At 38.5% G+C, this 20547-nt stretch overlaps 1 protein-coding gene across 1 annotated transcript in view; it reads left to right on the top strand.

Moving 5' to 3' along the window:
• Positions 1-20322, top strand: part of rras2 (RAS related 2) — a 97792-nt gene extending 77470 nt beyond the window's left edge. Inside the window, exons 2-6 of the mRNA XM_060838934.1 lie at positions 1691-1778; positions 4355-4457; positions 5170-5278; positions 12023-12141; positions 18776-20322. Of these exons, the coding sequence (XP_060694917.1) occupies positions 1691-1778; positions 4355-4457; positions 5170-5278; positions 12023-12141; positions 18776-18863 (507 nt within the window). The 3' untranslated portion in view covers positions 18864-20322. The remainder of the gene's footprint in view (positions 1-1690; positions 1779-4354; positions 4458-5169; positions 5279-12022; positions 12142-18775) is intronic.
• Positions 20323-20547: the final 225 nt, after the last annotated feature.

Raw genomic sequence — 20547 nt, 5'->3', positions numbered from 1 at the left:
TGTATCTAAACTGCCGAAAATTTGTGAAGCCTGAATGTAAATTACATTCTAAGTTAGAATGTGACTAAATGGTAAAACAATGTATGGCGTAAGAAAAAAAATTTAAGAGAGCTGATGGCTGATTGTTGCAAAGAGTCATGTTTTTTGCTCATGTTGAGGAAAGGTTGGTGCTGGTGTCCCACAAATGTGAGTGATGCCTCTATTTTTGAGTTAAGGGTCTAAGATACATCTTAAGCTTGTGTCTAAGGAATATGATACTGGAGCTTCCTTAAAGATACAAAGTGAGAAGCTTAATAATCTGTAACGATTTTTGTGACTTTTCGGACTCATCAGGTAACAAACAGAATTTGATGTGAACAGTTGTGATCTGCACTTCGAGAAAGATTTTGCGTTTATATGGTGCTTACAACAACCATTGAACATTTCGAAGGATTTCGCGACTACTTAAATAAGTGAAGTCACTGTTGTAAAATAAAAAATTTGGAAATAGTTGGCACACTGCAGCTCAAATGATAGCAACATAGTAATGTCTAGATAATGTTTATGTTGAAATGAAGGATAAACATTGACCAGGACACTCAAGAATAACCCTTTTTTTAAATTGGAAAAAAACTTGGGTCATCACCGGAGAGAGCAAATCTCTGTTTAATACTCCATCTGAAAGATGGCAGCTCTGATGGTGCAGCACCCACCCAGGTACTGGGAGTACAAAGTCGGAGCCTTGACTTTTTTGTGTGTAATCCTTGAAATGGAATAAACCAAAATAAATTAAAGCTGAAACTCCACTGAAGAAACGAAAGGAGTGTTGCACTGTTGGGAGCCTAATCTTTCAGATGAACATGTAAATGGAAGCCCTGTCTACCTTCTCTGGTGGTAGTAAGAGATCTCCATAGCTCTATTTCAAAAAGCAGGGAGGTTATCCCCAATGTTCTGGACAATGTCACAAAAACCAATTACTTGACTGTTGTCATATGGTACTTTGTGGGAGTTTATGGATATAACTGCCTGCTGCATTTCCTACATTCTGATCGAAATGAATATTTCAAACATGCTTTGGTTGTCAAGTACTTTGGGACACCCTATGGTCACAAAAGGCACTGCAATGTAGAAATGAGAAGTCTCTTTTTGAGGTAGGGAAAGCCAAGAAGATTTCATTTCCTATCCATAAATTATGGTTTATTGTTTGGAATTTGGCATTTTGTTCTAAAAAGCCCAAAAAGAAAAGCTCTAGCAACTTGATTTTTTCAACAGTATTTAAGAATTAATATAAATCAAGTGTTCCGAGTAGTTTTGACATAAAAATTTTTGATTTTAAAATTTCCATTGATAGGAAAAGCAGGTTGAGAGAAATTTGATTTACATGGAGTTGGTCTATTTAATGGGGATTTGGTTAAGATGAGCACTTGAATTTTTGATTGCTGTTGGAAAACAATTACGTGGTAAGTAGAAGGGACAGATTTTGTGGAATTGACAAAAGAATGCGAGTGGAAATGAGAGAATGGCAGCTGTTGGAAAGGTAGTATACTTCCGTGCTGTATCATTCTGCAATGCATTTAGCTTAATAGCTGCCTCGAATTGTCAGTATGTACGCTTCTCTACAAGTGAACATAAAATTGTACTAAAACGTGTGGGGGTGGGGTCAATGGACTTTTGAAGGAAACATTTTTCTCATCTTATTACTGTTTTACAGTCTTACTTTGTAACAGATTATGACCCAACAATTGAAGATTCCTATACCAAGCAATGTGTTATTGATGACAGAGCAGCAAGATTGGACAGTAAGTAATCTGAAATTCCTTTGACTGTGTGCTTTCATGTTTTTGGGCAGACTATGACATGGGTATCCTTGTACAAGATTGGGGTGATCCCTGAATGTAAACCATGCTTGAATAATTATTTGGAAACCATAGGCTGGATTTTCCAAGCGGTTATTCCTGTCCCTTTGGTATACAAAAGGAGAGAGCTCCGTGTTTCTGAGAAGAGTTTCTGATTGTGGCTCTTTAAGAAATGTGGAGTAGAGTTACATTCTGACAGACTTTTCATAGTGCTGGACTGTTCAGGAAAACAACCTATGCTCTGAAGCGATCAGTTGTCACATTCTTGAATTTCAAGGTCCAGAATTGCAGGCAATCATTTTGCTTGCTGCTGGCACATGACATATTTTTTAAAAAAAGTGGGCATGTGGAGGATTGCAAAGTTTCAAGGGAGCCTGGTGCATCATGCAGTATTTAGGGTAGGGGCAGGTTCAGGGGGATGTTGGGTTTGGGGTGGACTAGTGATGGGAGAGTGTGGAGTGAGTTGAGGGGGTGGATGAAGAGGGTTTGGTCAGGTCAAGTCTGGGCAGGTGTAAATAGTCCTGGGTAGGGGTGTAATTGGGCAATGCAGATAAATATTGGGTAATTTGAATAGTTGTCAGGAGTTGGACCATGTATTTAAGTGCAACTTCTCCTAACAAACTACTTATTCTATTTCGTCAGAACTCACTGAATTCCCCAATTTAAATTGAGACTTTTGGAGGGTTTCGGGCATAGGGTTATTGCCCAGTGGAATCTTCAATTTCCCTGAGTCTGCTAGATTGCAATCCCACAGAGTCCCTGTGCAACTTCCATCTATACTGGAATGAATTGTCTGGCCATTCAAAAATCCAGGCACTACACTGTATGTAGTTTTGGCCCTTTTTAGATTAGAGAATCTGGTTTCGAATGAAAAATAGACTTGACTCCAACTTCAGAGCCAACTATGAAGTTTTACTAACTGTAACACATGGCTAGTTTTATATTGTTCAGAGGTGCAATCTGCTTATTTATATTAGAATTTTCATAATTATGCTGGAATGAGATAATTGAGACTAATTACATTTCAATAAAATAGTATTGATTTATGATCTGCATTAAAGGCAAACTTGATGATCTTAGTCATAAGAGGTCTACAGCACTGGGAAAAAATACCCTTTGGTCTATCATGTCCTTGTTGGTCCAAAATAGCCACCTAACTATTGTGAGCCCATTCTTCAGTACTTTGCTAATAGCCTTGTGTGACTTGGAATTGTAGTGTACATTTAAACATTTCTTAAATGTTATGAGGGTTCTTGTCTCTCCCTCCCTTACAGGCAGAGAATCCCAGATTCCCACGTGAAAACATTTTTTCTCACATCTCCACTAAACCTTCAACCCTTCGGCTTAAATCTATTCCCCCTTCCTCAAACAGAAAAGTTTGTTCCTATCTGTTGTCTTTTGACCTTCATACATTTTATGCATGTCAATCATATTCCCTCTCAATTTCCTCTGCTCTAAAGAAAACAAGCCTAACCTGTCCAATCTCTCTTCATCACTCAAGCAGCCCAAGTAACGTGCAGCTAAATCTCCAGTGCTATCACAATCTTCCTATAATATGAATTCCAGAACTCTAACGGCAACCTAAATAATGTTTCATACCGTTCCCAGCATAACCTCCTTAGTTTCAAACTTTATGCCTCAACTAATAAAGGTAGATATCCCATATACCACCTTGACCACTTTATCCACCTTTAAATTGACCAGTGTACATGCATGCAAGCACCTCTCTGACCCCTTGGTGCTTTCCAGAGTCGTCCTGTTGATCATGTATTTCTTTGCCTTGTTTGTTCTGCCTAAGTGAATCACCTAATTTATCAGGATTGAATTCCATTTGCCACTGACCAACCTCTTACCAAAAGTTGCTGTGGTGGTAAACTGTATTACGTATGAACTTACTGTTTAACCTTCAAGTCTAAGTCATTTATATAAACCACAAATAGCAACAATGATACTAATCTTGTGATAACAATTTAATTAACTCGTGTGCTGTTGGTTTCGATTAGTGGCCAAAACAAAAGAACATTTTGACTTTCAATTAATTTTGCCAGCATTTATTTTAATAATAAATAGTTGATGACTTAAAAAGCAAAAGTTATTTAGTATATCAAGCTAAAAGTTGGTCCAATTTCTGCTGATCTTAGAAATCCAAAAGAATCTGGTTTGCCAACATTTGATTAGTTCAAACTGCAGGACTGCTTTTTGAAAAAAAAAATGTGAAATTTGCCTGTGAAGATGGTTGTGCAATTATATTTTTAAAAAAAATCTGCCATTTCCCTAACACATTTCTGCTCTTTTGCATGGCACTTAAAGTCTGAATGCTTATGATTTTGCAAATTGACATTTGCATTCTGACATCTGACATAATGTCTGACGTAAGTTCCGTTAACTAATTCTTTTCGCGAAAATGCAGTAGTTAATCATTTTTTTTTGTGCAATGCAACTCTGTTACTTAGTCAATATTTTCTGTAACCTGCTTTGTTGAATCATTCATAATGTGGAATTTTTATTTTGCCATCTAGTTTTAGATACAGCAGGACAAGAGGAGTTTGGAGCCATGCGTGAGCAATATATGAGAACAGGGGAGGGTTTTCTGCTCGTCTTCTCTGTCACTGATAGAGGAAGGTATGTTTAAAAACAAGACCAAGGAGAAAGTTTGCAATGCTGTGTTTTCTGTGGAGTGAAAAGTCTCATTTTCACTTCGTAAGTGACAGTGCGTTTGCTTTTTGTGGTTATTTAGCGAATGATTGACTTTTTGAGCTGTTAGGTTAATATAAGGATGGGTGTGAAGATCATGTTGCCTGCTTAATGTGTTGGTTGAAGATATCATCTCATTGTCTGTAAACAAATTGGGAAACAGAGGAGGAGAATCAAGTTGTCATATTTGACCAAAGAACAAACAACTTGGGTAGACAGAAACCAGGTGCTGCTGAGAGAGTTGGAGGAGTTGGGGTTCAAATTAAAATTGGGATGTATTACTATATTCAAATGGTGATCAGTGATTTCTAAGAGGATTTAAGAGTGAAATGTTATAAATAATTTGTTGTACATCGATATTGCATTGGATGTGATAGCTACATTTGCTCATTTATATGGATCAAATGTGAAGTGTGCAATTTTTTAAAATAAATGCTTGGTAACTGATGAGCATTCTTAACTGTTCATTTTTACTTGATTTGTTACATTTTTAATTGGATTTTACTTGAACCCAAATAATGGTTATGAAGCGAAACATAATTCTTCAATTTATGTGCAGTGTTTCACTATTCAGTTCAGTGAAATGAGACTTTGATTAGGGGGCACTGCACAAGTTATGCAAACTTCTTTTCATTTACAGCTTTGAAGAAATTTACAAGTTCCAAAGACAGATCCTTCGAGTAAAAGATCGTGATGAATTCCCTATGATCCTAGTGGGCAACAAAGCTGACCTGGAACATCAAAGGCAGGTGAGCGCTCTGAAGTGACATTTTTGAACTTTACTGTCTCTGTTCACATGAAAGAATCCTGGATAAAATGAAAGTTCTGCAAATCCTGGGGTTTTTGATTTTAATGGTTCATTCATGTGTGGCCTCCTGATGTGTCCTGAAATGTCAGAATGAATATAGCCTGTTTTGTTTAAAATAGCAAATCCTTTTGGCAACAAGCATTATAAATGCACCTTTTTATGATCGTTATCTTAAATTTTGAACTTTGGTCAAAGTAACTAAAATTCTTTTTTGAGAATGCTGAAGTTTTTTAATGTTAACTTTCCCTGACTCCATATAGAACTCTTGCATTAAAAATTTAGTTCTGATCATAAATATGGGATTGCGGCCTTCATAAATTAAAGGGTGGAGTACAAAATCAGCAAAGTTTTATGCTCAACCTTTAGATTAGGCTACGATTAGATTTTTGTGTCCAACTCTGGTTGCATAATTGCTGAAGAATGTAAGCATGCTGGAGAGGATGAAGAGTTATTTCCAGACATTTCCAGGAGTGAGGGATTGTAGCCGCAAGGAAAAACTGGAGAAGCTCTGGTTGGTGTCCTTGGACCAAAAGAAGTTTTAAGAGATTTGGTAGAGTTGTACTAAATTGAGAGGCTGGGCAAGATGCACAAGTAAAAAGATGTTTCCATTATCTGATGATGGTACAATGCCCTGGGATGGATAGTCTTTAAAGTTTTGTGCAAGTGACACAGTGGGAGAATAAGTGCCTAAACCCCAATGCTATCAGTGCCACTGACATGAAACATTGTGCCTACAATGATGGTTAAACTAGAGGTGATTTCAAAAGAAATTGGATTGCTTGGAATCTCTATTCTGTTTTCAGTCCTCAGCAGTTTAAATGACTTCCTTTGATGCTATTTGTTGTTTTCTAATTTGTGGGGGAGTTCTATGATAGTTTATTAAAAAACCACTTGGAAAACATCAATGAACTTTTAGCAAAAACCGAAAGAATTGCAATTGCTGTAAATCCAAAACACAAACAAGTTGCTGGAAGAGCTCAGCAGGTCTGTCAAACTCTGTGAAGAGAAATCAGAGTGAATCTTTTGGGTCCAGTGACACTTTGTCCAAACCTCCTTTGAACATCTTGTGTTGTCAAGAGCTGAAAATAACTTTGTGCAGAAAATAACTTTGTTCTGGAGAGCTAATTGAAAGCTTTAGTTGGTGTTTGTTCGTCTAAATCATAGTTCTGGAGTTTCTGTCTCTGTCAACAATGAGGAAAATTTAAAATAGTAAAGTTATAAATGTGTGTTTCTGAACAAATGTGAAGCTTTATAAATATATATGCTTTGCCACTTTGTATATTTTGAGGAATATGTATTTATGGATTTGAAATATTCATTGTACAACTTGTAATAGTGTTTTGATTATTTTTTTTGTAACCCCTGCATATCTCTTGTTGTGCTATATTTCCCAATGTTTAATTTTAAATCTATAATTATTGTTGTAAAATGTCTTGGTAATTTCATGTAATTGAGCAGTGTAAGCGATTTAAAAATACAATGGATAAAAAAATTACTTTCAAAAGCAGGAAATGGTGCTACCTTAGATGGAAAAACACAATGCTCTAGGTGCATGACGTTTCATAACTACTAGTATGTTTATTTTGATGTAATTTGGTTTCATGAGGACATCTCTTATGTTGATTCCTTTTGTGACCAACATCAATCAAAATGATGCAACTGGTGAAATCGCTATCAACTTAAATGAAAGTATTCAACAGGGTAAAACTCCTTATGAAAGCAAATGACTTGTGTATATTCCTAACAATCTAAATTGTTGGATGAAGTAATTGACTTGTTTTTAGATAACCTGAATTGATCAACTCATGAGGAAGCCTGTGTGAAGACAATTTCTGTCAAGACTTTGTGATAATTTAAACCTGCAGTCTGAAATATTAATTGCTTTTCTTTGTTCATTTAGTTTGTGCTGCAAACTATGCTTTTAGCTTACTGCACAAAGGAGAAAAGTATGACGCCACAATTGAAATCACTGTCAAAAATAAAATTGAAGTCCTAGTGTGCTTCTGAAGTTAATTGGAGCTAAAGTAATTCTGTTCAAAATTACATGATGTTTAGTTTAAAAGCCTTGGCAGTTGCAGTAATTTGCTCCTACCGGAACTAGCTCCACAATCTCACCACCATGGTTAAGTGATTTCATCAGAATTCCTGTTTCTATTTATTGATTATCTCATTGGCAACCTCTTGTTTTGTTGTTCCCCCAGAAGGAACACTTTTTTCTGTCTGTTTGGTCAATCAAAGTAGTTCAGAAATTTAAAGGCTGTGTTTGATCATTCTTCATTCTTTGCATTTCAAAAGACAGAGACCCATCCTCTTTAATCACTGCTAATTGATAAACTCCAAGTTTTGGTTTAATTGTCAATCTTTTGGATCCTTCTCAAAGCTTCTCTATTGTGTAGAGTAACTCCATGCCTGTTCTAACCTAAGTACCATAATTTATTTACTTCTCCGTTCTATCTCTCTAAATATAGATCATTGTTTTCTTTTTATGGCCTTGCTCACCTGTCTGACTACTTTTTAATATTTTAGGTATTTGTAAGCCCAAGTGCCTTTGTTCCATTACACTATTTAAATTAATTATATTCAATGGAAATATGCACCCTGATTTTTCATGTCTCCCATTTACTTGTTTCTTGTAAAGAAAACAAAATGTTGGAGGTGAACATGGCTGGGTAGGGCAAGATGTATAACTCATTCTCTGATTCTCCAGAGAAGATGTCAAGTTGCCTCCTTGGTGTCCAAGAACACTACTTCGACTTGGACAACACATCTATCCTCAGATAGGCTAAACAGAGACACGGACGGAATTCCTATAGACCTGGCATTCAAACTGGAACTCCATCAATAAACATGTTGATTTTGGACCCCATTTACCGACCTGTGAGAATAAGAACTAGAAATGATATCACCCACCTGAACAGACCAAGACACACACAAAGCGGGACAGCACACCAGCACTTCATTGGAGGCTCACTGATGTTACCTAGCATGATGATACAATGTCTGAAAACAAACTTACCAGCTCAGTGAGGAAACTTACAATCTGAACTACAAACCTTCTCCAAAATTGTGAAGAGTTCCAGGATTTTGACCCAATGACAGTGAAGGACTGGTGATTTATAGATCTAAGTCAGGATGTTATGTTCCCTGTTAGTTGGTGATGGTGTTCCCATGGATCTGCTGCCCTTGTCTTGCAAGATGGTTGAGATTATGGGTATAGAAGTTGTTGAAGGAGCTTGGGCGAGTTACTGCAATACATCTTATTGCTGGTACACACTGCTGTAGATGTGTGTTGGTGATAAAGACAGTCAGTCTTAAACACAGTGGATGGGATGTCAGTTGAGCAGGCTGTTTTGTCCTGGATAGTGCTAAGTTGCTTGAGTGTTTTTGGAGATGCGAGGGGGTAATATTCTATCATAGTTCTAACGTGTGCCTTGTAGGTGGTACACAGGCATCTGTGATGAAGTGAGTTAATTGTCGCAGAATTCCATGTCCCTGACCTGCTTTAGTAGTTGCAGTGTTTATAAACCAATTAGATTTCTGGTCAACTGTAATCTGTGTTGGTGTAAGATTCAGCAATAGCAATACCATTAAATGTCCAGGGCAGTAGTTGGATTTAGTCATTGCTTGGCACTGTATGGCATTAATGTTGCTGCTTGTCAGCCCAAGTCTGGATATTGTCCAAATTTTGATGGGCATAACACAGCCTCATTATCTGAGGAGTTAACATGGTGCTAAACAATTGTCAGTGGGCTTTTTAAGTCTGAGCTTGTGAAGAGTGAAAGAATATAGCTATATCTCCTGTCATTGTTCTGAACTGTAGTGTGCATAGGCTTAATATGCTCGCTGTTTCCTCATAAGACAAACCTTTCCCCTCGAATTAATTTTGTGAACTTTCCCAAATGCATTTATATTCTTAAAGCAAGAAGACCAAAACTGTATGCAATACTTGAGATGTAGTCTCACCAGTAGAGACTGTCGTCACTTCTGCACCCAGGTTGATGGTTGAGGTCAAGTAGTTTCGACCCTGTTTTTGGTTCTTTCACCACATGCCACAACAGCTAGGAACTGTAGGTCTTGGTGAGCTTGATCAATAGTAGTACCACCCATCTAGAGTGCATTCTAGATTCTTGTTGTTTCGAGGAATTAAGGGCTACAGGGAGAACGCTGGTAAGTGGAGTTGAAATGCCCATCAGCCATGATTGAATGGCGGAGTGGACTCAATGGGCCGAATGGCCTTACTTCCATTCCTATGTCTTATGGTCTTATGGGTCTTTATTGCTTCTTCACAGTTGTTGACCAGCATGGTGAGAATTGATTCATCAGCTGAAGAGTTTGGAGGGTGGTTAATGTGGTCATCATTAAATTGTCAATTTTTGATCTAATTCCATGAGCCTTCCTGAAGTACAGAGTCGATGTGAAGGATTCCGACTGCAACTTCATCTCAGCTGTATACCACTTAGAATCAACCTATTATTGATGATTGCAGTCAGTGGGACAGACATACCCAGGAATGGTGATAGTGGTACCTGGGACATAGTTAGTCATTCTCACAGTATCATACCTTACAGACAGACAAAGTCAGACTTGATTTAGTCTGAGAGTTGTTTTGCAGTTTTAGCACAAGCCCCAGGTGTTGATAACGAGAACTTAACTGGGTTGACAGGGCATGGTATACCACTTGCAGATTTTCTTCTGTAAAGAATGTGAATAATATTAGCATTGAATATTAATCCCACTTGCCTTTCTTATGGCCATTCTGCAAGTTTGTAAATGTCTCCTTGTAATTTATTGTACTCCTCAGTTTTGATTCTTTCCATCGATTTTTGTCATGTACAAACTTTAAATTGTTGATTCTAAAATTATCAGCACTGATGCTTAAAGACAGCTGGTTATCTGTTCTGTCTTTTATCCCCCGACCTTATGCATTTGTCTGTTATATTGCAACTTATTGAGATTTTCACAAAGTCTTCAATAAATTACATTTACTGCATTACTCTTTTCTGTCTGTCTTACCTCTTTGAAACAAACTTACTATATTAGTCATGTTAAATTTATTTTTGAAATCTATGCTAACCACTCATTAATTTTTTTGGGTTTCTCAATGTTCTAATCTCTCTGCTTTCAGTAGGATTTCATTAATTTTTCAGCAAAGTGTTAAGTTATCTGTCTATAATTTCCTGCTTATGGTTTGTCTTCCTTTTTATCATGTTTCTATAATGGTATAATGTTTGCCATCTGCCAGTCTTGCATAACATCTCTCTACAATAAATAATTTTGAGCCATGATTTGGTGCCAATGCTATCTCCTCCCTAGATTGTGATAGATGAGACTAGAGGTTACTGGTTCTGGATAAGACAAGCATGGAGTTGTGTTCCAACCCAAAGACAGTAGCTCAAGTCTTCCTATTGTTTAATTGGAAGAGATTAAGACTCATCCAAGCATTTTGGGCAAGTATTCTGACAGCAGAGAGATATGTGTTATTCTGGAAAAAGACCTTCGATGTTTCGATAATACAACCACGGGACAACTTGTAAATAAAGAAACAGGAACATCATACATCTTTTCTTAACATTAGAGATCATGTTGTGGATGCAAAAAGTTACATGTGGAGATGCTTGAATGCATAGGAGTGAAATCAAGTAATGACTTGCACTCGAACAGCAAGTAAGAAAATTGAAGATGGATGATGCAGTTAACCATCAGAGGAGATGGAGAGGCCCAGATAGAAGAGGGAACTTTTGATTATAACAACAGGACTGGATTTTTGAAGCAGTGGCAATTGCATAGATTGTTTAGAAAAAGAAGCGAAATGACATTAAGAAAGAGCTCCATCTTTGTGAGGAGATACCAATCTATACCTGGCATGAAACTTGATCTTTAGAGTCTCGCCATTCCTGAATATTTACTTAACTGCAGCAGAAGGCCCTGTTTTAAATGGATACTTTCGGAGGGTTCCAGGTGTCAGGGAATTGCCCAGCAGAACCTTCAATTGCTAGGCAGTTCCTGTGCAATCAGCTGCATCGAAGATTCTGCAGTGCCCATGTTCAACTCCCAACTATGTTGCAGAAATGACTATCTAACTATTGGAAAATCTAAATCATCGAAGGCGCTGTTTATAACTATTGAAGCTTGTATCGTGCTGCAGTGCAAATCTGATGGGAAGGAAATTGTTCTGAGTTGTAATTAGCTTTTTACTTGTATGCTGCTGACTTGTTGTAATCCCTCAACTGAGGAAAAGGTTTTTCTTTGAAGTAGGATTATCTTGTGGGGAAGCTCATAGATTTGGAACAACTTAGATTTCCAAGGTCAATGCTTGGAATAATTTGTTCACCATACTGCATATCACATTATTATTCCATATAAGAGCACCCTCTTCTCAAAGCTTAAATCTATGTTTTCTCAATTTGATCTTTTTAAACAAGCGTTAATGGAACAAATGTTTCCAATCTCTCTAATGTGGGACCTGAGTTATTGAAATTTTAACAGCTTTTTACATGGGAAAGGCTGGCAAAGCAGTATTGTTCACCATGACTGGCTTGATTGAATTTTATTCCAGGACTTGGATCCAAACATTCTCAAATGGCTTCTTGTACCACCCTTCTCCAGTGTATTTTCTTAATGCAACTTGTGCAAAATGCTTTAATGCAGAATACATGTAATGCTTTTTTTTATTTTCATTCTACAGGTGACATCAGAAGAAGGGCAGCAACTTGCAAGGCAGCTCAAAGTAACATACATGGAGGCTTCAGCCAAAATTCGATTGAATGTAGACCAAGCTTTTCATGAACTAGTCCGAGTTATAAGGTGGGAATAGTTAGCTCCTAATAGTTTAATATCTTGCTTCAGAAGTGACTGCAGTCAAGTTTGCAGATTTGCACTGGAAATTGAATGTCAGATTCGACTTAGAATTCTCCTTCAAATTTCTGCGACTATAGGACTGAAGTTATATTTTAAAAACCTTGGATATAAAACTGAGTGCCTCCAGTTATTTCCTTGAATGGGAGGGATTTGTTAGAAGGTGCAAGTGCAGCAACAATGCAATTCAAAATTTTACTTAATGAGGATTTTAAAAATTTTGTCTAATGAAAAATAGTGGTAGAAAAGAATGGGGGAACAAAGATTGATCGGTGAAGGGTGAAAAATAATCAGCTTATTCAAACATTATCAGTTATTAACTCTTGTCCTTTTGTGTCGAACTTATCAACTTCTTCACTGTTTAAAATTTGAGTGTACGGAGAAGAATTAACAGACAAGCTGTGAATTTTAATGAATGACTTTGTTAACATGCTATGTTTCAATATATTTGACATCAGAAATTACACTGGCTGTCAAAACTAGAAAGTGTTGGAGAAATCATGTTTAAGGCAGAACTACCTAATTTTAGCAAATGGCCTTGTGGAGAGCACATCCGTGTTATCAGGAGGCTTGAGCATAATTGACTTATTGATAAGGTCATTATAGTTTTGCATAATCTGTAGGGGATCACTGTGGATCAATCACAGCACAGGTTGTACCAAGGTTGGATCTGTAATAAAGAGTGAAGAGAATGTATTGCAAGTTTGGGAGGAATGTGATGGTAAATTTAATCCTATTCTGTACTGTATCAAAAATGTAAATGTTTTATTAATCACACAAGTTGTCATTTTTTTTCTATTTTGTACTATTTTCCAGAATAAAGGAAATGTGCAGGATTTTTTAAAAAAAAAATAATTTGGTTATTGGAAGTAAAGATTTTTTCCATAGTAAAACTGGTTAACGACTAAGTCGCTTGCAGAATTAATCCCAAATTTATGCAATGACACACAGTAGGATAAAATAAATCTGTTGAGATGATAAGGGTTTAAAAAAATAAACAAAAGGAGTTTTTTTTAAAAAAAAAGGCTGAAGAGTCAGTCACCGGTTTATAGAAAGGACTGTAACTCCGGTATTTTGTTAGGCAGTCTGCAGCACAGGGCCTCCTCCAAACTACTTTGTTCAGCAATTAAAGCCACACAGCCCATAATCTTATTTCCAAAGTCATTGACATTTTGTAAACAGTAGATGAACTGCAAATAACTTTTAACTCTTAGAGTCACACAGATGTACTGCAGAAACAGACCCTTCGTCCAACTTGTCTATGCTGACTCGTTATCCTAGATTATTTTAGTACCATTATTCTAGCACTTGGCCCATATCCCTCTCAACCCTTATTTGTATATCCATCTAAATGTCTTTTTAACTGTTGTAACTGTACCAGCATCCACCACTTCCTGTGGCAGCTCATTCCATACACACCATGCATGAAAAAGTTGCTCCTGAGGTCCCTTGTAAATCTTTCCCTTCTCACCCTAAACTTGTGACCTCTTGTTCTGGACTCCCTCTAACGCAGGGAAAAGATCTTGTCTATTTACCCTATCTATGCCCCTTTATGATATTATATACCTGTATAAGGTCGCCTCTCCCAGTAGCTTAAACCTCCTAACCCTGGCAACGTCCTTGTAAATCTTTTCTGAACCCTTTCAAGTACCATATCATTCTTCTTATAGGAGGGAGACCAGGATTGCACGCAGTATTCCAAAAGTGGCTCAACAAACGTCCTGTACAGCCACAACATGACCTCCTAACTTCTATATTCAATGTACTAACTAATAAAGGATCCAATCTACCTGAGACCACTTTCAAGGAGCTGTGAACTTGCACTCCGAGGTGTCTTCGTTCAGCAACATTCCCCAGGGCCTTACCAGTAAGTGTATAAGTCTTGCCCTGATTAGCCTTTCCAAAATGCAGCACCCTCACATTTATCTAATTTATAGTTCATCTGCAATTCCTCAGCCCCTTGGCCCATCTGATCAAGATCCTGTTGTACTCTGAGGTAACTTTCTGGGCTGTCCACTACACCTCTAATTTTGGTGTCTCTGCAAATTTACTAACTATACCTTTTTCTGTTCATATCTAAATCATTTATATAAATGACGAAAAGCAGTGGACCCAGCACCGATCCTTGTGGCAAACCACTGGTCACAGGCCTCCAATCTGAAAGGCAGCCCTCCACCACACCTTGTCTTCCGAATGCAAATGGCTAGTTCTCTCTGTATCCCATGTAATCTAACCTTGCCAATCATTGTCCTTTGAGGAACCTTGTTGAATGCCTTACTGAAATCCATGAAGATCACGTCACTGCTCTGCCCTCATCAATCCTCTGTTCTTCAAAAAACCTAATCAAGTTGGGTAACTTTTTCAGAGTATGGTTAATGTATGGAATGAGCTGCCAGAGGAAGTGGTGGAAGCTGGTACAATTGCAGCATTTAAGAGGCATTTGGATAGGTAAATGAATAGGAAGGCAAAAGCAATGACTGCAGATGCTGGAAACCAGATTCTGGATTAGAGGTGCTGGAAAAGCACAGCAGTTCCAGGCAGGGTTTTCCAGCACCTCTAATCCAGAATATGAATAGGAAGGGTTTGGAGGGATATGGGCAGGGTGCTTGCAGGTGGGACTAGATTGGGTTGGGATATCTGGTTAGAATGGACAAGTTGGACCAAAGGGTCTGTTTCCATGCTGTACATCTCTATAAGTTCATGAGGTGTGATTTCACCCACACAAAGCCGTGTTGACTATCCCTAATCAGTCCTTGCCTTTCCAAATACATGTAAATCCTATACCTCAGGATTCCGTCCAACAACTTGCCCACCCCAGATGTCAATCTCACTAGTTTATAGTTCCCTGGCTTGTCCTTGCGACATTTTTTAAAATAATGGCACCACGTTAGCCAACCTCCAGTCTTCCAGCACCTCTCCTGTAACTATTGATGATACCAATCTCTCAGTAAGAGCCCAGCAATCACTTCAGTGCCTTCCCACCGAGTTCTAGGTTACACCTGATCAGGTGCTGGGGATTTGTTCACATTTTTATGCTTTTTAAAACATCCAGCACCACCACCTCTGTAATATGGACCTTTTTTTCAAGATGTCACCATGTATTTTCCCACATTCTGTATCTTCCATGTCCTTCTCCACAGTAAACACTGATGCAAAATACTCATTTAGTATCTTTCTCCTTTCTCCTTTCTCCCCCCCCCCCCCCCCCCCCCCCACCCCCCCCACACACACACACACACACACACACACACTCTTCCTGTGGCTCCTCACAAAGGCTGTCTTGCTGATCTTTGAGGAGCCCTATTCTCTCTCTAGTTACCCTTTTGTCCTTAATGCATTTGTAAAAACCCTTTGGATTCTCCTTAACTCTATTTGCCAAAGCTATTTCATGTCCCCTGTTGGCCCTCTTGATTTCCCTCTTCAGCATAGTGGCTCAGTGGTTAGTACTGGTACCTGCAGCATTAGGGAGCCGGGTTCAATTTCAGCCTCGGGCGATTTTTTTTGTGTGTGTGGAGTTTGCACATTCTTCCTGTGTCTGTGTTGGTTTCCACCGGGTGCCAACAAGCCAATGATGCGCAGGTTAGGTAAATTGGCCACACTAAATTGCCCATAGTGCTCAGGGGTGAGAGGTTTAGTGCAGATAATGGGGAAGGGGAATGTGTCGGTTGGGGGGATGGGGTTACTCTCTGAAGGGCCATGTGGGCTTGTTGGGTCAAGGGTCTGTTTCCACACTCTGTAAGGATTCTGATTCTACTGCCTTTTATACTCTTCTAAGGATTCATTTAATCTCTGCTGTCTATACCTGACATATGCTTCCTTTTTTTTCTTGAACAAAACCTCAATTTTTTGAGTCATCCAGCATTCCCTGTACCTACCAGCCTTGCCTTTCACCCTAACCGAAATGTACTGTCTCTGGACTCTTGTCATCACATTTTTGAAGGCTTCCCATTTTCCAGCTGTCCTTTTCCCTGCGAAAGTCTGCACCCAATCAACTTTTGAAAGTTCTTGCCTAATACCATCAAAATTGGCCTTCTTCCAATGTAGAACTTGAACTTTTTTAGTTCCGGTCTATTCTTTCTCATCACTATTTTGAAACCAATAGAATTATGGTCGCTGGCCCCAAAGTACTCCCCCACTGACACGTCAGTCACCTGCCCTGCCTTGCGAGTACATCGAGTTTTGCACCTTCTCTATTAGGTGCATCCACATACTGAATCAGAAAGTTTTCTTTTAAACACCTAACACATTCCTCTCCATCTAAATCTTTAAATCTGTGGCAGTCCCAGTCTGTTTTGAAAGTTAAAATCCCCTATCTTGTCACCCTATTATTCTTAAAGGTAACTTAGATCTCATAGAGCCGTAGATATATACGGCACGGAAACAGACCCTTCAGTCCAACTCGTCCATGCCAGCCAGTTATCCTAACCTAATTTCATCCCAGATGCCTTTTTAAATGCTGCAATTGTACCAGCCTCCCTCCACTTGCCATACAGGCATCACCCTTTGCGTGAAAAAGTTCCCTTCGGTCACTTTTATGTCTTTTTTCCTTCTCATCCCAAATCTATAGGTCTGGACTCCCCTGCCCCAGGGAAAAGACCTTGTGTATTTATTCTATCCATGCCCCTCATGATTTTATAAATCTCTATAAGGTCAGCCCTATTTGTTTCTCAATGTCTGCTGATAACTGGGGGGGTGGGGGGTGGGGCTGTAGCCCAATCCAAATAAGGTAATCATCCCTTTCTTCTCTGTGTTCCACCCAAATAACCTCCCTGCATACATATTCCCAGGAATATCCTCAAATACAGCCATAATGTTATCCCTTATCAAAAACACACTCCCCCCCCCCCCGGAGCCATTCTCTGTAGTTGCTATGATATCCCAGTCCTACGTCCCTAATCATGCCCTGTGTTCATCTGCGTTCACCGTTAGGCCTCTTGCATTGAAATAAATGCAGTTTAATTTACCTTGCTCTCTGCTTTGCTTTGTTCCTGCCTGCTCAGACTGTTCGAATTGCTCCTCTTCCCACCTGTAATCATCTCCCACTGATCTCTTTCCTCGCAATCACTGAGCTCCCATCACCTCCAACTTATTAGTTTAAATCCTCCCAAGCAGCTCGAGCAAATCTCCCTACCAATATATTAGTACCCTTCCAATTCGGGTACAATCCATCCATCTTATACAAGTCACAACTGGCCCAGAAGAGAATCCAATAATACAACAATGTGAACCCTTCTACCCTCCTAGCTCCTCAACCACAAACTCTTCTGCTGTGTTCCTACCCTCACTAGCTTGTAGCACCAGCAGTAATCCATATATTACTATTCTTGAGGACCTCCTTTTTAAATTCTTGCCTAACTTCCTATATTCTTCCTTCTGAATCTCCTCCTTTTCCCTTCCTATATCATTACTTCCAGTGTGTATAACGGTCTCCCGGTCCCACTTAAATTTTCAGAATATTCTGCACACTCTGAGATATCATTGATCCTGGCACCAGGGAAGCAACACTGTTTGCTGTTGGCCACAAAAATGTCTGTTCTGTGACTAGAGTTCTCTATCACAATTAATCACTTGGAACCTGACGTACCCTTTGTTATATTGGAGCCAGTCTCGGTACCAGAAACTTGGCTGTCTGTGTTGTGTTCTCCTGAGAGTCCATCACCCCCTACGTTTTCTAAAGCAGCGTACTTGTTTGAGAGAGTTCCAAAATGTCACATGGTGCATCCTCTTCAGCCCAGAAATTATTTAAACTCCTGCATCCCTTCCAGCTTCCTTCACACAGCTGTTTTAAGGACTACATATTCATAACAAACTTTACTGTTGAAATTTAGTGAACAGAAGTTGGAAGTGATACTTCCAAAGTACACAGAGGCAATGTATGCAAAATGGTACAATCTTGAAGGTAGTGTAGGAGCAGAGATATTTAGGGGTTCACTTAAACACATCTTTGACGATGTCAAAACAAGTAAGAGTCTTTTTAAAGCTTCGAGGATTCTAGGCTTTACAAGTAGAATCCAAAAGTAGGGAGATAATGTTGAACAGTTAGAAATTGCAACTTAGGCCTCAGCTGGTGTATTTTTCTCAGTTCGGGGCATCACCCTTCACTGAAGGCCTTTTAAGAGAGTGCAAAGGAACAGCAATAGGATGGTCCCAGAGTTGATGAGATTCACTTAGAGGCGAAACTGGAGAAGTTAGGGCTGGAGTAGAATGGGTTAAGGCAAGATTGCATTTGTTTGAGTTAGTTAGAGAAAATAAGGATATACTATTTACATTGGCAGAATGGTTATTATCCAGAAAGCGAACTGGTCAAAGAGCCAGATGGGGGAATCAGAATCTCTTTGTGATGTTCTGGATTGCAAAATCTCATGGGCTATTGACAACTGGTCGAACAGCAATTTTGAAAATGCAGTTTGTGTTGGCAAAAAAGTAAATCTGCAAGGCTGTGAAAAAAGTGAGGGATTAGAACTAATTGTTCGTTCTGTGTGATTGGCCAAATGATGATCCTTTATGCTCTACAATACTATAAAACTGTTTTCAGGCAAAAAGAGAATAATTGACTTGTCTTTTTCTCTCGTCCTCCTTGCAGAAGATTTCAAGAGCAAGAATGTCCTCCTTCTCCAGAACCTTCTCGGAATGAGAAAGATAGTAGTGGCTGTCACTGTGTCCTATTTTGAGATGTTGTTCCTGTACTCACCCAGATCTGCCAAACCACATGTTCCTATTTCTGCCTTCAGAATCCTTTTGTGTGTCTATCAGTATTGCCTCTTTACCTGCATGCTTACTGTTTGGCCGCAGAGAGCCTTAGACTGATGAAGAAATTTGCTGTGTAATGCTCTTGAGGAGCAGGGAATTTTGCCACTCTTTCCTCAAGATTGCAGGTTAAATTTTAAGGAAACAAACACTAAGGCTGCTACTGAGTATGTTGCAGTTCTATTTGTGTCTCACAGTTCTCTTTGTTTCAGGAATGATATTTCTACTAATTATGGAAAAAAATTTGGAATGTAAGTTGATTTGAGCTAATTTGCCTTGTGAAGTGTTTAAAATCCATGCTTACATGTCTTGTCCCAAGTGCCATTTAACTTCTAGTGCTATGGTTACATGCTAATCAGCTATTGTACATAAGGATCCTTTATTTCCAAGAAAAAAAGTTGATAATGAGGAAAGGGCAGCAAGTAAGTGTGAGCTGACTTTTATTTTTGCCCTGGATAACACACACAGAAATAAGCCTTAAACAGCACTTCATTGTTGGTAAGAGTCTGAGTTTCATGTAATGCTGCAGTTTGTTCCAGTGGCCAAATCCAGTCAGTCTACTGTATTTATTTTAACAGTCCAGAGAGATTTTCAAGAAACAATGTGGCTAAGAATCTGTGATCTCACTGGATATGAACATTCTTGATTTTCTTTTTTATTATTTTAAAACAATTTCACATCATTGTTGAGGAGTTCCAAGTCTTTCTATTTGTCTTCCTTTGATGTGAGTGTATTTTGGGATAAGGGATTCAAAGTGCTAAATTGTAGTTGATTTTTCCTCATGTAATATAAAGAGATGGAATTGATCCTTCCATTGAAGATGATTAAATGTTTTGCTATATACTTTTATACATTATTTTCTTATCAAACTAGTTAACAAGTATTTTTATATGTTTGTAAACAAATATGCTTCCACAGCATAACGTGTGTATATGTAAAGATGAGTATTTAATTCTCACATTTCACTTTTAACTGACAATTATACGTATAATTTACAAAACTGTGGTAGTCCTTTCCTGATGTCCTCATAGCAGCTGAATGTGTCCAGCTATATGTGGTCATGTGCCTGCAACGTGTACCTACAGAGTTTTACAAGATTTTCCAGAATACTCTGACCAGGTATTACAAAGATGGATCTACTTCATCAAAGTGTGGAATTTGAGAAACTCCTGCTGATATTTTTTAGATTTGACTGTGAATGGTCTCTGAGTACAAGTTCAGCAGATTTGTAACTTGGTTTGAGATTTGCTCTTTGAGCTGGATCACTGAAAGGTTGTACACAACTATTCTGATACTGACCATAAATCAACTCCTTGAAGTTTGATCTTACTATACCCTTGTATAGCTTCTGGTGCTAGAATAAAAGATGATTAATTTGAAGAAGACCTAATTATTTTATCTCTGTCTCTCGCTTGCTGTGACACTTTCTCCCTTCTGCTTATGTATGTATTACACTCGATGTATTTCTGGTCACTGTCTTGGCCTTTGACCATCAACCAGAAGGTAGGTTGGTGATTTTGTTTCCTCTTGAAATGGTTTATTCCAGTTATCATGCAATTCACGGTCTAGAAGTCTGTTCTCGGAATGTTGACTCTGAAATTTGCATCG

The sequence above is a fragment of the Hemiscyllium ocellatum genome, chromosome 18 (assembly GCF_020745735.1).
Source record: "Hemiscyllium ocellatum isolate sHemOce1 chromosome 18, sHemOce1.pat.X.cur, whole genome shotgun sequence".
Taxonomy (NCBI): domain Eukaryota; kingdom Metazoa; phylum Chordata; class Chondrichthyes; order Orectolobiformes; family Hemiscylliidae; genus Hemiscyllium; species Hemiscyllium ocellatum.
The sequence above is the reverse complement of the archived record's forward strand: the minus strand, read 5'-3'. Positions and strand labels throughout refer to the sequence as shown.